At 43.8% G+C, this 18,177-nt stretch overlaps 1 protein-coding gene across 1 annotated transcript in view; it reads left to right on the top strand.

The window, feature by feature from the left end:
- Nucleotides 1-6,229: 6,229 nt before the first annotated feature.
- LOC146174172 (trypsin alpha-like) overlaps nucleotides 6,230-18,177 on the top strand; it is a 32,791-nt gene continuing 20,843 nt past the window's right edge. The window contains exons 1-5 of the mRNA XM_084585340.1: nucleotides 6,230-6,301; nucleotides 7,863-7,890; nucleotides 12,274-12,353; nucleotides 13,051-13,169; nucleotides 16,906-17,044. Coding sequence (XP_084441466.1) covers nucleotides 6,230-6,301; nucleotides 7,863-7,890; nucleotides 12,274-12,353; nucleotides 13,051-13,169; nucleotides 16,906-17,044 — 438 coding nt within the window. The remainder of the gene's footprint in view (nucleotides 6,302-7,862; nucleotides 7,891-12,273; nucleotides 12,354-13,050; nucleotides 13,170-16,905; nucleotides 17,045-18,177) is intronic.

The following is an 18,177-nucleotide window of genomic DNA, read 5'->3' as shown; positions in this document are numbered from 1 at the left end:
AAAAATGGTAGCCGTTGCTGTAAACCAGAATTGAGAGACACGCCCCAGAAAATCCCGTATAGCGTCGGCATGCAGCAGCCCCCTGAACTGCAACAATTTCTGATACGTCGTTTCCAAGACAGATGACGCCTACACGTTGAAAGCTTGAAAGCGGCTTTTGAGGTGAAAGGAGACGTCTATGTCAGTTATTCAATGCGGGAGCACCCCGTACCTCAAGCCGCTATAGTGTCACACTATCAAGGCCGAGCGCAACTGCCCCGTTAAATTTTCCATTCGCTTGATAATATTGACCGGTCGTTCGGGGCCTGTTCACTCTATAGTGCCCCGCGCTAGACTGCTGTACCGAAGGATGCGGGATCGAATCCCAAACCGTGGGGGCTGCGTTTCGATGGACAGGAAAACCCAATCAAACGTGTGCTGTACGATTTAAATCTATCTTATAAATCCTCAGGTGTAAGGCATTCCTCACATGTTTATTGCAGCGTCTCTCACAGCCTGAGTCCTTTTTGCACGAGTTCTTACCATCGCCGACATTGACAGCTAAGCAGCGACATCTTCGTTCAGAATTATATATCGCCGGGAACTGTTCAAATCTTTATTTGTTCTTTTTCGACAGCCGCCAGCACGCGACCTTATCACCGTGATTCCAGCGAGTGGGTAGCTTCCGTTTTTATTGTTTGTTCATGCTCGCCGTGAGACGATGATTTCTCATTTTAGTTACTGCGAAATATATGTCGAGATGCATCTAGAAGATTCTAGCCACTTGCGTGTGTTTCAACGTTGTTCCAGGTTATTCTAGTCACCACTTACCGATTTACCTAATGTTTCTTTGCCGCCTTTATATTGACCGTTGACACGTGCGACGAGCATTCTCAGTTCGAAAAACAGAAAGCACGTTTCTTTCTTTACTGCACTCCCAGATTCTTCAATTGTTGACATCGGCCTTGTCACAACAAGATAATATATGAAATATAGTGTGGTAATCTTCGTCTTCATAGCCACTGCCATGCATCGCGTACTAGCGTACTCGAGGACGAAGAAGTTGGTCGCTGCCTTGCTTGTTCTCCACGCCTGACGCTCCGCTGCGAGTTCCCCCTGAGCGGCTGGATCCATCTGGGTTCTCCGAATAAACACACCCCTACAATTGGTGAAGGTGCTGGGTACGTTCCCGTCCACCCTAGAAATAAGAAGCCGCACATTGCCATCTGCTTCCACCATGCCGGACGATACTGCCTCGACATCGCCGCCCCTCCCAACTACGATCCTGTGTTCTGGAGTTCTACGGCAGCGTGACCCATGCCTCTTCAGTGGCACGGCCGATCAAGACGTCGACGATTGGTTGTCGGCGTACGAGTGTGTCAGTAGTTACAACCGATGGGACGACATTACCAAATTAAGTAACGTAATATTTTACCTGATTGACGTGGCGAACCTCTTGTTTTGCAACCATAAGGCAGACCTTCCATCTTGGTCAGCATTTAAGAAGAATTTTGCGGAAGTGTTCGGCCGCCCAGCAGTTCGCAAGCTCCGAGCAGAACAACGCTGGCGCAGCAGCGCACTCAGCAGGCCAAAGAGTCGTTCACCAGTTACATAGAAGACATCGTTGAGCTCTGCAAGCGTTTCCACGCCTGACGCTCCGCTGCGAGTTCCTACTGAGTGGCTGGATCTATCTAGATTCACCGAATAAACACACCCCTACAATATATATATTCTACCTTGAAGAACGACAGTCCACCGCCCGAAACTGTTGGAATAATATAGATAATCGGGAAAGTTGTGTGAAATCCTGTTTGAATTTAACTCTGGCCCATTAGTAACAAGCAAACCATGTCTATATATATATGTATATATATATATATATATATATATATATATATATATATATATATATATATATATATATATATATATATATATATATATATATATATATATATATATATATATATATATAAGATGAGGTAGGGGCGCACAAACGAAAACAAAGGTTTATTTCCGACGTTTCGGCGGGGCCCAGCCTTCGTCAAGGAATGCGCAGAGCAGCCTATGCTTTCCGCTTATATACATGCGCTATCGAAGGACATGTGACAAATAGTGACACTGTAATGACAATAGAATAAAATGCGCGTAAAACCACAAATAATACATTGTCAAAGAGGTTATATCATCAAGAGGTTAGTACATTTTCGGCGTGGCATGAAGATACATAACAATTCGACACACAATGTCCGCTCACATGCGCACAAGGTAATGATTAATGCGTATTGCATCTTTTAAGATATTACCAAGAATCATACGCAAGATAAGTAATCATCTTTTGTAATCAAAAGATGTTAAAATCAAAAGCAAGATATGTAATCAAAAGATGATTACATATCCTACAAACATTACAAAGATTACAAAGATGATTATATTACGGTAGCGACGTGGGGAGGCCGTGCTGGCGGTTGTAGCAGCCACTAAAGGAACAGGGTGCGAGGAACAGGGAACGAGGAACAGGGGGCGGCACGGAGCTAGAGGAGAGGCCGACATTTGCAAGTTCCTGGCGGACAACGGCCTGTATCATGGCAACGATGTCGGGCAGCGGAGACGAGAGTGGTGCAGGAGTTAGAGCCTCAAGTTCTCTGCGGACGATCCGAGTCACTGTCGTGGGATGGGAGGGTTGGTGCAAAGGGGTCAGGTCATCGCAGGATGAGGTAGCCGCCGTGTTCGGAAGACGCTCAAAGCGATGTACGAGACGTCTTTGTTTAGCCTGCTCGAATTTTTGGCAGACTTGGAACACCGAGTCGACGGTAGAGCAATCCATGTAGAATAGGATGTGGAATGCATCATCCGCGATACCCTTGAGGATATGCCCTACCTTGTCACTTTCTGGCATGGAGGTGTTAATCTTGCGACACAACGCAAGCACATCCTGAATGTAGGCGAGGTAGAACTCCGTGGGGGATTGAACACGAGAAGAAAGTTCCGTTTTTGCAGCCAGAGCGCGTCCAATTGGTTTCCCCAACAAGTCCTTAAGCTTGCGCTTGCAGGTATCCCAGGTAACGAGCTCTTGTTCGTGGTTTTAAAACCATGTTCGAGCAGTTCCCGCCAATTAAAATATGATTTAGCGAGCATGATGGTGGCGTCCCAGTGGTTGTTGCGGCAGCAGCGCTCATACTCATCAAGCCAATCGTCAACGTCTGGATCGTCGTCGCCATTGAAGACGGGAGGGTGGCGTATTTTCGTTAGAAAAACTAGCTGAGCCGGTGTTCCCGCGGTGGTTGGGGCTGTTTCGGAGGTCATCGTGGCTGTTTGAGACGTGGTTGTGATCTCAGGTAGGTGGCGGCCGCTTCGTAAATCCAGCTTTTGGCAGCGTAAATGGACTAATCGGCGCGTACGGGGATCTTGATTCACCTCCACCAAGATGATACGTGGCAAGGCTAGTCCACGAAGGTTAGTCCAGGCTGGCACCGCACACAGAACAAAGAAACACAGCAGCGTCGACCTTATTCTAGCATCAATCGTTGCTACCACTTTGTCTTCTTCTGTGTCACTGTTGCTGATCGTTTTCATCTTCAACTTCCAGTGATTCAGGGCATATATGTCACAATATATATATATATATATATATATATATATATATATATATATATATATATATATATATTGGCCCCGGGTATTGTTACGGACGACAAGGAAGAAGAAGCGGGCAGTGGCGCGGGCAGGAACGCTCGTGCTAGGCCCGCCGCGAACATTCATTAAACGTCATCTACCATCGTCATCGGTCATGTTTTGTCTCCTGTCTTCATCGGCTTGCCGCTTCGTAACATTTGGTTGGAGGTGCGGCGTACGACATCCCCATCCTCGCCTTGGAGCATCGACGCCATCTTCAAGCCGGGACCATCACCGAGGGGCCAGGTACATCGCCGAGCAGCTTCGCCCCAATCCTTTAAGCCCAGACCTGAACAACTACCACCGCCCAGCCCCCAGCCCGGACCTGAAGACAAGGAGAACATACATACCGATCAGAACCAAGATAAAGGACCCGAAAGACCCGAATGACTCGAAGGAACCGGTGGACACAAGCACGCAACCCCCGCCTTAGGTGCCCTACGTGACCTCGAGCCATCGCTCCCATGGACTCTGTCGACGGATGGTTGACAGCTCCAAGGGAGGCGGATCGCCCACGCATCAGACATCGTACCGGCAAGCCGTTCTATTCTTCCTTCTTCCTCTTCTTCTTCAAGCATCCAGACACGCCCATCATCGTGACATAAAATCATTAACATCGCTAAACTTCCTCGTCCACGATCGGGACGATCGCTCGGTGGCCCCGGGTATTGTTACGGACGACAAGGAAGAAGAAGCGGCCAGTGGCGCGGGCAGGAGCGCTCACGCTAGGCCCGCCGCAAACATTCATTAAACGTCATCTACCATCGTCATCGGTCATGTTTTGTCTCCTGTCTTCATCGGCTTGCCGCTTCGTAACATTATATATATATATATATATTGAATATTGACCTAGACGAGCAAAGTGGTATTCTTCAAGCGGAAAGTATGCAGCAGTTGCTCCTTCGCATACTCATTTATGCATTAGAAGCTATGTTCTGCTTCAGATGAGGACAACGCAGATAGTTACAGGGGACTAAAAATGGTAGGTATACAGTTAAGAGCTGGGTAGTGTGCGAAATGTTCAGGAATTGAACTGGAATTACTTTCATTCTAGTGGAAACGAACAACAATAAATGTGCATCGGCGTGGCATGGAATACGAAAGTGGATCGAAAGTCATCCTCCTCCTGCACTTGGATTTGGCCGGAAGCAGCTTTTTCTCTTTAGCCCTAACGCTTACTTGAGCTGAAGTAACTCATTTGCAATCTCGTGACCTGAGGTTTCCCACTTTCCTAGAGGCTGTAGTCACCAGGAGTTTAGTTCACTCAGGAAGTCACTGAATGAGGAATTTTATCTACTCCTATCCACCTTCCGCAAAGCTAATTTACTACACGAGCGCTTGTACGTTGTACAGAAGACATGACGCAGGTCTTAGCCCGATTGCCTACACACCCTCTCACTAGATACTGGGGCAGCAAACATGATCAGAATGCCAAAAGTAAAATTTATTAGCTAGTTGGTGTACCTTGGGGTCGTATGCGTTGCTCTCTACGCCTACAGGAATAACAGTATATAGCAGCAGTGTTTGTACCAGTCCGGTTTCACAGACAAGAATATACACTTCGAAAGTAACTGTCGAATTACTATAGCCTGGTAGCGGTGGACGATCATTAGGTGTAACAGATTAGAGTATGAATTTCAACTTCTTGACATACAGTTTACCATTCCGTGAATCTCTGTCAAGCCTGTCGTCTTCACTTTGCAGCACAATATTCGTCTGCCGCCCCAGCTTAACTACGAATACTGAATGCAAATTTTTCATCGATTCGTGGCTTGAGAACTACACTTTTTTCAGACCTGAATAGGGATCCACACTGCTGTAGGTTAACATAGGCATTGCTTTACGTTTTTATTCTTGTTAGCTAGTTAGCCATGGGGCACTGATAGCAAAACAAATTCTAGATAAATTAAACATACCATAACCTTTTTTGATGACTTTGTGATGTGATTGGTTAACTTTTGCTGGCGGGGTTGAGGGGAGGAGACTTTGAAACGGTGTTTACATTTTCATAGTAGGCGAAAGTGCTGTGCGAGCACTATTTTTATCTTCGAGCCTCATGCCGACTCGATGTCACTGCAGGCCCACTATTCAGCGCTGAAAACTGTTGGTCAAAGCTGTGACCAGCAAACAATGAGAAAGATGCCGATTTCTCGTGGCTTCTCATGGTTTGGTGCATGACTAGACACTTCCTGTTTTATAAAGAAACATTGTTTCTTAGATGTCCTTCACTCAAACCTTGCGTTTGCTACAATGATATGTTTTGTTTTATATCTGAATTTTTTACTACCATTGCCGATCATAAATTTATGCGGCGGACGAATCGTGATCACTGCGCGACAGGAACCCTGGGAGGCAGGTGGCTCTCATTCTTCACGCGTCACGTGGGTATCAATGAGCGTCGTGCAGATGTCGCGCGCAAAAAGGCATTCTATAAACCCAGAACAAATACATGCAAAGAAGAGCTCAAAGAATACTCGATGTTAAGTGCGCCATCGCTCCTCTCGCGTTCGGCGAACGTACCATTTGCAGTATTCATTCATTTCTATACTCCGGCTCAAGTAGGTAGGGTTGCCGCATGGGGCTCTCAAGTATGGAATCTTTCCTGCTTCTCAGTACCTGCTTGTTCGGCGCCTGCTTCATTTACTCCGTAAGTAGAACTCCATATGTCACTCTTTTTGTTGTTTTTTTCACCAATTTATTTCAAGATGCTGTAAGTTTAAACCGAGTCTTTCCTAAGCGGCCCCATGTAATTTAGAGGGTTATTAAATTCTCGGAACAATACAAAGTCTCAGCTGTTCACTCATCTTACTTGGGCAGTGGGAGTAATTAGTACTCCAGAGGTGTTAAATTACATATCGAATAGAGGATATGCGCGCAAGGTGGCTGGGAACATTTGCTATTATGGTGCGCATGATTATGATCTATTCGCTTTCCTAAGTTTCCAATAGAGACCTGGCTAAAAGGTTATTCATAGTTTTTTTTGCGAAATGATAAGTTGGAAGGGGCAAATAGAATGTACATATCACGACACCACAGGTGAATGAAGCGGTGGTCTCAAGACGAATGAATACCTAAGAAAACTGAGAAAAGCCTACGTTTACAAAAATACAGTGCGCCCCTTATAGGAAATCAGAACATATATTCATCTTCACATTACATCTTTGAGCGAAAGCCAACTACCAAATATAGTCGACAGACAGTTTCTTTGAAAATGCAGATTTCTAAAGGCCTCCTTGTTTGCACTGAATGGCTCAAAAATTACAAGATATATTTGTGTCACGTCTCTTATAGATACTTGCGTGATGTTATTCTTTGAGAAATTCAAATCCAGGCTCATGCAATGTTCGTGATGAATTTGGAAGGAAAAGAACATAGAGAAATCTTTAAAAATATTTTATATAACGTTGCTTTTTGTGGAAATGAATGCTTAGTATTCGTCTTAGCGTTTTTAACTTCGCCCTCCTTGTTGCCTTCATAAATATACAGTTTTCTAAAAACTGTATTTTGAGGAAGAAAGAGTCCTTTTCAATAGAATTCCCCTGTGGAAATTTTGGCTCGGCTTGCGAACTGAGGTTACTCATCAACCATTGTTCAGTGCTCTTTCAGACTGTGTAGATATCCTCCTCTGGTTCTACCCTGCCCTCTTCCTAGAGATGCATATGTGGTTAGTTTGGATCCATATCGCAAACTACGCACCAAGGTAGCTAAAGCATTAATTCTCAACGAGAAGCAACATGCTATGACAGCACCCTAAACATGATACAATGTGCGATTTCGTCACAGATTTGATAAGACATAAAGCCCGCATTTTTCCCGCGCAGTATGTTTTTAATGTAGGTTACGATGATGGCTATCGATTTTGGGGCGAAGACGCTGTCTACTCGTATTTAAAAAATTTCGAGAGAGCGCTTAAGAGCGGAAGTGATGAATGCCTCTTCACTGTAATACAGTGGAACGTCGAGATAATAATTGACAGACATGATTGTCTGTGTGTGTGTGTGCTCGCGTGTGTGTGCGTGCGTTCGTGAGTGCGTGTATGTGCATCTCCTATGCGTTGTCACCTATGTGTTGTCACCTATTCTGCTGCGTGTTTCATCATGCCTCTTTACGGGAGCGTTTTCTTTAAATGCGTCCCATTTGTCATCGCTCTTATCACGACTAAATTCTTTCATATTTTGTTTCTTCTAATTTTGACTCGTTACTTTTAGGCTCTCGCTGATACCATCAATGCTAAAGGTGAGTTGATTTCAGGGTAAACTGAAGGGAAATATTTATTCGTTTATGGAGGCAGTTATGTTTACGTGTTTGCTTAAGCTTTATAACCTGCATGTCACTCGGAGACTCCTTCTCGTTTATTAGGAGTTTGTCATATCCGATACATGTTTTTGAAACAATAATTAAGATATATAAGTTCCGAAATAAGGCAAAAATGTTTAACGCGACCGAGTTCAACGCCCTAATGGCAGAAAATCCGGCCTTCGCTTTGTCGCTGCCGGCGTGCGATTAGAAATTCCGGGTATGGTTCTGACACGTGTCCGACTCCACGTGACATGGCCGAACCCTTATTCACGAATAGGGTTTCCACGTAACAATAACTATAGTGTCCTAATGCGGGGAGGAGCGGACAACTCGGTTTTGCATCCATCTAGAGTTCTTGGGTGCCTAGTCACGTAAACTACTCGTAGGCCATGCAGGTATACTCGTACGACTTTGTTAAATCGAGTTTTGCGGAAAGGTAGGGTGGTCGCTAAAGTCAAGTACCTTGATAACGGACTAGCTCAGGATTATTTTCTAACAAGAATGTGTGTTATATCAGAGGCACAATGAATGAAATAGGTAATTAAGGAATATAAAATATTTATTCGGGAAGTGGAACGCAAGGGAGCCACAGACGTTACAAGTTTTGCTATCCCGTGACATCCTTTTATTTTGGGACATTTTCATGCTATTGATTTCCGGAAAAATTGCCGCCGGCATGGAGAGCGAAAAATCACTCGCTTACTCTTTGCCACGTGATTTTTACTGGTGAGATGGCCTAACGCGATATGGTTGGCGGGTTGTGTGACCTCACAAGATCACACAATTTGGCGAGTAGACGGGATCCTTAAAAATCGGGCAACTCACTGAAAGTGGCAGGGAGAAAGAGAAGTGGAACATCCAAGAACCCTTGGATGCTGAGTGAGACACTATAACTAGGCTATGTAGATTCCTTCATGTACCTTGGTTATTCTGGGAATGTATGTTTGTTGCCTTGCACATGGTGTAGTTGCTTAACAGCGGTGGTTATGGGTATTTGCAAGAGAAATGAAGCAGAAATGAAAGGATTAGGATATAGGTGAGTTGCGAAATTGATATACAAGACAGTAGTCCTAAAGGTTAGCTGCAGACTGGAAGCTTTAAATATTTGCCATACGCCCCAAGAGAGCCTTATTATTGGCCGCTTTTGCAAAACAAACTTTGTTTCGCTGCAACACTGATTATTTAGCTGCCAGACGCTGGTTTATAATGCGGTATTATATGGCTTTTGTTTATCCTTACAATTTCAAATCTGCTTAGAGATACTTTTTCAACAATACATCACTTCACGTTGCAGCCTTAAGGTGAATTTTTAATGGCCTTTAACGGATTAATCGTTATTGCCTAATATCTACAATTATTTTTGTACAGTCGTACTCGATGTAAGGAAAACAGCTACTGCGGAGACATTTTACGTGCGTACCATGCGTCCACAGAGTGTTCTTACTCATAAATAGGTGTTCATAATACTTATTATATAATATATCGTTACTTGGCGGCAAGCAAGAAGACGGCACAACATGGCGACAGGATGAATGATGATTTAATGTCTGGCCTAGTGCGAGGGCTCCTCTCGCGCCACTGCCGATCTTCTTCTTCGCAACACTTCCCAGGGCCAACGAGCGATCGTCCCGATCGTTTTGTAGAAGTCGATGATGACGTGATGGCGTAGATGTTAAAGAAAAGATAGAAGAGAATAATGCGCTTCCACCACGATGACGATGAACACGATGATGCCAGGGTGATCCGCCTCCCCTGGAGCTGTTCAACCATCCGTCACCAGAGTCCATGGGTCCGATGGCTCGAGGTCACGTCGGGCGGCTGGGCGGGGGTTGCGTGTACATATCCGGTTCATTTGGGTCCTTCGGGTCTTTCGGGTCCTTCGTCTCGATTCTAGTTGGTCTGTCTGTTCTCCTTGTCTTCAGATCCGGGCTGGGGGCTGGGCGGCGGTAGTTGATCGGGTCTGGGCATGCACGTAAGCTGCTCGGCCATGTCCTAGGGACCTCGGTCGATAGTCCCGGTTTACAGAGGGCGTCGATGCTCCAAGGAGAGAATGGGGTTAACGTACGCCGCACCTCCCACCAAAATGTTACGTGGCGGCAAGCAAGAAGACGGCACAACAAGGCGACAGGATGATTTAAGTGGCTGGCCTAATGTAATGTCTCGCCTAGCGCGAGGGCTCCTCTCGCGCCGCTGCCCATCTTCTTCGCAACAATATTATTGTGTAAAAGACGCAAATGAGCCAAGTAATTCCACGCATAAGAATGCTTCGTTGGCTGCACCGAACGCTTCCAAGCCTTAGCCATATCCACTCTTTGGCAGCCGGCCGCTCTACCAGGCTCCACCCGGTCATATAGGCGGATATGCGAGACTTCTGCTCCAGCAATATTATGGCGCATTCGGTTGGGGGAAGGAGAGGAGAGGCGCCGAGCAGTACAGAGCAGTACAGAAGCACGCCGAGCGAGGGTCTAACTGTCTTCCCAAGTGAACGCTTTCGTCGTTTCGAGAGTAGGGGGCCACGACCATGTGACTGCACATCTCTCCCTAGCATTCTCTGCCTGCCCGCAGTGGCGGCAATTGCAACCTGAGGAGAGGCCAACGCTCCACGTAGAACCGCTTGCATTGTATGCTTTTGTTCCCACACCGCAGCGATCTGCCTCCTTTGGCCCTTTCATTCCAACGCCAGCAGCGACTCTCAAACATGCATAGAGCACCTGAGCAATGCTTTCTGCTCGCCGTGTTCCGACGCTTTGCAGCCGCCATTTTGAGCGTCGCCGACTCAAGAGAAAAACAATGGCGCGGATATGACGCTTTATGTGATGTGACTTCCTCTACTCTCACTTTAGACAAGGGAGCAGCCGGGAGTGCACTCGGGTGCTCGCAGCGGAGGAAAAGCCCTCCTCCTTTACCATTGGAAGCCAGTGATTCTACTCCTGCTCTCCCACTGGAGGTCGCCCGCTTGTCTAAGAGCACTTTCGAAGTGCTCTTGAATGCGCCTGCTCTGCCACTCGAATTCGCGATTAGTATAACCTCCTTATGAGTGACTACATTAATCAAGGGGTGGTATTAGATGAGAAGGAGCGTAGCTATTCACAACATCTTCAATGCGCGAGGGGAATTACTACGGAGATAATCTGTAAATAAGGAGGAGTGGTTAAAATTGCAACTTACTGAAGTAGCTGAAATTTGAGTTGCTATGAACTACAGTTTTAAGCAAACTACTTCACAACAGTGAGTCGTACCTTCATGCCGAAGATGAGCATACCACGGTGTAATAAGCGAGACTTGCTGGGACGGTTATGGAGCCCTGTGTGACCTTAGCTTAGCTTAAAGGTCAAGTTGACAGGAGGAGGCATATTATGAGCTTCTGCCGTACAGACATTGCTCAAAATAGAGTTCCTGTCCAAAATATTTGGTATTTTTCCTATACATTAGTTGTATTACATATTTGCGAAGCCAGTGCTTTTTCCGACTGTCCCATTGATAACATAGGGAAACAGAGGCTGCGCCGCCTGATAGTATTCATAATAATTAACCCGCGTGAGAACCTCTCGGAATCATACGACATGTTTGGAGGATATATAGGGACCGCAAGCGGAAATTAAACGAAAAGGACGCATCATCTTCACAGCTTCCGCGTGATGTAGATTCCAGACTTTGAAGACTTCAATATGCGCGCGTAGCTCGCAGAAAAGGCTTCAGAGGGGCGAAACTTCTCAAAAACCGCTTAATGCATTTTAGTAATAAACAAACGTTGATCATTTTTGGGGCATATATACATTGCAAGTAAAATGTTTCTTTTTAGTGATGAAATATTGCACGGTCAAGGCTTCGGAAGCGAGAGACGTGCATATACTGTTATTAGGGAGTTCACACTGTTTTTAAATTACTGGGACCACGTGGAATAGGGAAGACTGTTAAGGGTAGATGGGCTCACAAAAACTGTAAAAGAATTGCCTTTCTTGATTTTTTTTTTTGCTAAACGCGCATAAAACAAGCAGTGGCAGATCTGGCAGATAATACGCCACCGCGAGGGAAAGGATACTTGACGAAACCAAAAACACACATTCTCTTAACCGAAAATGTGGTCGTCATGTAAAACAGAACGTTTGTTTTCAAAAAACTACATTAATATTTGTTGTTTACACCTGCGGCTTACTAACAAATCAGTTTTATTTACGAATACATAAAAGACGCAATATTTTCGGGTAACAGAAGGTGAACGTAAGCTGCTGAAAAAGAAACTGCCTGGCTTCCCCATATCGCTGGAAAAACCACAATTCTAATCGGCTTTCTTTTTTTATGCATTATATTGTTTTTCAGGTTGCGGGCAGGCCGCGTTTAGAAAACGTGCATCCCCTGGGCAGAAAGTTGACAGACAGCTCCAACCTTGGATCGTGGAAGTATTTTTCATCTCACTAGCATCTTTGTTAAGCAGGGCATCTGCGCTTTGTTGCTTGCAGTCACTTAAATATTGAAGCGACATATGTTATTTCTCCAACCTCCTTCTCATTTTCAAGAGAGCCTTCGTTTATTGATTTTTGCAAAAGGAAAGCAATGCATTACACTTTTTACAGCATTAGATTTGTCGAACCCATTAATACTATGGTCCTTTGTTGAAAAAGTGCCTGAAACAAGTTGACATCGCACCTCGGCGTTATTTGGGCTAAAATAGTATAATAACTATTATGCAACTATGCTACCCTTTATCGCGATACTAAAACTAGTAGTTTAGAGCATTATGAAAGTGTTGCCTGTGTTATGTAGACATTAGCTTTTCAAGTGGATTTAATAATGATTTTCGGGTCGAATAAAGGCTTTCTATAACGCCTGCTGTTCATCAAATCAAATCATTTTAAGTTACTGCTTCGAGCAAATTTTTTGAAAAAGTACAGGCCTCCAATGTTGAAACTAATATTTACTAGACATGCGCCGATGCTTTTATTTAATTATATTCTTGTATTTATCGTGCATTAAAATAGATGAGGTTATCATTGTGTTATTTTGACATTTCTCGAAATACCTGGTAATATGAATTGTGCCCTTTTGCTTAGAATCCTGCTGAGTGGTTCCGCCTACTGACTACATAGTCTCTTTCAGGTGTACATTTCTACACACTTTGATGTAAAAGACGGTGTCTCCTACGGAACATTTAGTTGCGCCGGCAGCATTATATCGTCCAAATTTGTTCTTACGTCGGCTCATTGCTTGACAAACGGGTGAGCAGACTTTTGTTCTTTTCACTGTACAAAAAACAAAAACTTGCTTGCCCACCTCTGGATTTAGGTTGCTTCCTGGTAGCAGACCGCATTTATGTGCAATATCTGAAGGTTCTTACGCGAACACAAAGTGCGCGGGGGTTTTCTTATAAAGTCCTACTAATTTTCTGCTACGCATTGCGGTTCCTTACTTCGATTTTAGTTTCTCGCTTTTCCAGTTATTGCCTTCGAATAGTGACAATGTCTTGTTACCCTCGTACTGGTGAATGTCGTGACCTGGTGCCCAAAGCTAAATGGAAGGTTTGTACTACAGATTGCGTTTGTTTTCAAAGCTTAAAGATTTTGTATGTCCTGACGATATTTATAGCTTCGGCTAGTGTAATGAATGGGTTCAAAAACACAAGTTTTCAAAAGCTCCCAGAGGATTTTCAAACCCTTATACCTGAACTGATTTGATCGCAGAGATTTCGCCATGCTTAACCGGACCTTGTTGGTTTGTCATAAAACTGATTGCGAAGGAAAGGCCGAATGAGTGAATGAGGAGCCGGAAACAAAAATTATTGACTCGATCAAGCCAGGCTCTTCTTAATGCAGTGGAGATGGCTACTGGAGATGGCCGAAAGGAATTTTGTACATGCAGATAACTTGGCTTTTAAATTCGATGCTTAAATTTGCGTGCGTGAATATTATTGAGGTAAACAACACATGTACTCAAAGTCATTATTCATAGTGATCTGTGATAAACTCAGTATGTGGCAAAAGCTTTCGTTACTAATCATCAATGCGCACTGTACACTCATTTCTTATTGCTAAGTGCATGGCCTAAACATAATATAATTTTTTTCTTGCATTTCAGTTCTCTGTGACATTTCAGTGATGATCGAGTAATTGCTATGAAGCGTATAGCTGTAAATTGGCAGATGTATAACTGTTATGCGTATCTAGTTTCGCAGATTGTTTCAGTGTTGCAAAAAGCACGGCTTTCTGCAAAGCGCTGTTGCTGTAGTATTTGATATCTCTGTGATACAGACAGCAATTAAACAAGTTGATTCACTAATCAATGTTTCTCAATCAAACGTTCAAAATTACGCAAGTGCACCAGTTGGTTACAACTCAATGCTTTTAGGACAACTGTCAGATTAGCGCCTTTCTAGGTATGCTGGAGATTATTTAGGACATACACCCGGCGGCAAGATAAACTAAACTTCGTGAAAATTCGTTCGAGCAAAAATAACGTAGCGCTTAAGCCTTAATGTAACTTTCTAGCGGAACATTCATGCACGCAGCGATGCACCTGCATGGCAGTCTTCGGAGATTAAATAGATTCTTATTCAATTTGGCCTGTTTCTCCTCAACATATCCTGCAATATTCAGTAGATATACCACAAAAGGTTTGGTGCGTTATTTCATCGTAATCGTTGTTTAAAAGTAGCTACATGGCTGTTTTCATTCAGATAGACAGTGCAAGTACAACATCGCTGATTTATCATCAAGAAAGCTAACTAATAACAGCTAGCTATGCCGCTTTCTTTAATAGCGCTCTCTCGAATGCTTCTGTTTACTGTAAAAATAGTAGTAAGAATAAATAGAGTAGATTTGAGCGAGCTAAATTATCGTTGAATTTATGTTTCTTTCAGATTCCTAACTAATGTTTGAAGAAATTATCCGAAAAAAGTTTTTTTTTTAAAGAACCTATATTGTGTGCTGCCAAAGGCAGCTGTCGCAGAACTGACTCTTGTGACAGTAAATTTCTTTGTACTGGTTTGAATACATTTTTCCTATGGGAAAACCTTAATCGACATTATTTCACTTCTGGAGATACCGAGTGAGACACGCGTTACGTTTTGACAGCAGCGTATTATTGTTCAAATGGCCAAGATTAGCACGGTCAGGGAACACCACTCCTGGAACATTATAGGTATACGTTTAATTGAATAATATGGATAATTAGTTATGGTACTATCGCAGAATGAGGCAAGAGGAGCGAAGACGGGCATGAAGTACTCAGTACCGTTATGTCTGAAGATGAAAATAAACTTCGTACACTCATTCATATGCAACATTACTACCGGCAAAAATCGCTAAAAACGGTTGGCTAGTTTGTCGGGTTTAACTCCGGAAAAATTAAGCACTTGGGGTTCCTTAACGTGCACTGACATCGCACAGCACACGGGCGCCTTGCTTTTAGCCGCCATCTAAAAGCGGGCGCCGAGGCCAGAATTCGATCCCGCATCCTTGGGAACAGAGGTCTAGCGCCTTAACCCCTGCGCCACCCCGGCGGTATGTAAAAACGGCATGAAAAATTACCAGGATTATAAACGACTGCTTCTTGATTGGCTTTTTCAGACCGTCGAACTTTGACCATTTACGATTTGCCCAAGTACACTAACCAAGAGGTACAGACTGCTAACTGTGCCAAACAGAATTTTCTTAGCTGCCTGAATTTTTCCCATTCTACAATAGTTTGGGGGGACTGTCTTCTTTATCGTTGTAAACAAACATTTAAAATTTCACGCTTCACTTGCCTCTAAGAGGGCATGACGCCCCTAAGTCAGGCTACCTAGCCCCACAAATCAACCACTCATGCAAACGTAAATTAAGTGGCAACGAAGGGGAGTTCGCATTTCTAGAGTGCGGATGCACCGCGCCGACGCGGCAGTTGGCAGAACTACCGAAACTCTCAGCGTGCATTGCGGCGTAAGCAGCACAGAGCCCCAGGGGATGAAATTGTGCCATTCAAAATTATGTTTCCGCCCGTAGATAGCATTACAATGCACTCTTTTGTCGTCACCAAACTAGAAACCAGATGAAGAAAGCACTCAACAGCGTTTGCGTAAAATGTCGCCGTTGTTGACCAAAGGAAATGACATGATGGTCATCACAACTTTGTGAACTGTATTCTTGAGCCTTATAAGCTGCAGGTTAATACGGAATAGAGCCACATATTCAATATATGTTGGCTAGCAATCAAAACGAAGGTAATACGGTTAAGGCGTGCATGTATTGAATAACCCGCTGTGTTGATGCCGGAAATGTTCATATTATATTTGTCCAAATTGCTAATGGCTCATTCAACCAGTTTTTCTTTTTTTAAGAACATACTGCCAGCCTGAGTGTCAGGCGTTTAGGCCGGAGCAGGCATACAATGATTTGCAAAACATACAATTTACACAGTGCATATATAGTGTCAATACACGGAGCCGTACCTACTCATCATAAATACAAGTCAACGTTAGATCAGCAAGCTATAACACAGAGTGTAAAATAGAAAAAGAATGCGAAGTGAAACGTGTTGCAAAAAAAAAAAGAACTCAAAGGATATTCAACCCGACGCCACGATGTGAATACAATACAACAAATGTGTCAATATATTCAGGACAGCGCGTGACAGAATGAAGATACACTTGTGCATTCGACAACATCAGCAGGTAAGGTATTCAACTGGCGAGTCGTTCTAGGAAAGAATGCTCTTTAAAAATGTTGGTTTTTATCAAAAAGTAACATCAAAATATATTTTTGTGGTGTTTTTATCCACGAAACATTATGGCTGACAATTTTTTTTAATGCTCTAAATCAACACGAGAGAAGAAAAGGCAGACAGATGGTGGTAGTGAAAAATTAAACAAGGACACGTTCCGCTGTTCATTTCACCACAGAAAAAAGGAGAACCGCTCCCGTGGTCCGTGCTTCGGCCTCAAAAATCTGTTACGGCGATTCGTGTCTTTTATTTTTGCAGAAAATGCACTCCAACCCTCGTGAATGTGTTCTACAATACCACTATGGCTGAGAGAGGTCCATATGTGTCTGCCAGTAACGTATTTTTTCATCCAGATCTTGACAGCAGGATGTGGGTAAATAACGTTGCCCTGCTCCGGGTAAGTTACAACTGCGAAACCATGGCCTTCTGTTCCATTGTATATTATCTAAATGCCATCAAACTTAATATCTTTTAGCTTTTCTCGAGTTCTGGAGTGTGTTTGGTTTTGATTTGGGAGTTAATTCAATAAAAATTGCTTAGCGTGGCACATTTAGCACGGTGTTGGTCGAGTAAAGATATGGCCTTAACTGTACTAGAAATCTATTCCGAGTTACACACACACATACGTACTTGGTTGCTAGAGTTCATACACAAGTGAAAAAAAGCTTCATACTGATTCCAGCTTTACTTGGAGTCGACGTTTCGGCAGGAGCCCTGCCTTTCTCAAGATTCAAGAAAGGCAGGGCTCCTGCCAAAACGTCGACTGCAAATAAATATATATATATATATATATATATATATATATATATATATATATATAAATATATATATATATATATATATATATATATATATATATATGAAGGGGGTTGAAGCTCGAATGGGTCCGGTAGGGCATAGACTTAAGGTAGGTGACACACGGTAGAAAAAACAACAATTTATTCCGACGTTTCGGCCGGGGTCCGGCCTTTGTCAAGGAATTCCTTGACAAAGGCCGGACCCCGGCCGAAACGTCGGAATAAATTGTTGTTTTTTCTACCGTGTGTCACCTACCTTAAGTCTATATATATATATATATATCAAACATTTTCAGGCCAACTGGATAAAGTAGTATGTACAAAGAGGTCACACTGAAACACTTAAAACATATTTATGTCGATGTTTCGGTCACAGCACGACCTTTGTTGAGAGCGACAGAGGCCACAGAAAGGGAAAATGATGGGGAAAATTGACGACAGGAGCGGAAAGAAAAACAAGGAAACGTGTAGGCATTTCGCCGCCACGCGAATAAAAAAGGGGGCGAACACAACAAGAAGAGGATGCGCGAGGAAAAAGAAAGGGGGGGGGGGATATGAGCAATCAACAACAATGGTGGGTGGTAAACAACCCAAGAGGGAGACCAGGAGTTGCGATGGGTGTACACATTTGCGTTGAGTGCAGAGATTTCGGAGCCTTTGAGAGACGCAGGTGTACCATGAGGCAGATAAAGCCGGTAAACTGCACCCAGGAAGTAAAATGGAGAAGGAGGAC

Source organism: Amblyomma maculatum, chromosome 11, assembly GCF_055883805.1.
Source record: "Amblyomma maculatum isolate TAMU_Amacu chromosome 11, ASM5588380v1, whole genome shotgun sequence".
In the NCBI taxonomy this organism is placed as follows: Eukaryota; Metazoa; Arthropoda; class Arachnida; order Ixodida; family Ixodidae; genus Amblyomma; species Amblyomma maculatum.
The sequence above is the reverse complement of the archived record's forward strand: the minus strand, read 5'-3'. Positions and strand labels throughout refer to the sequence as shown.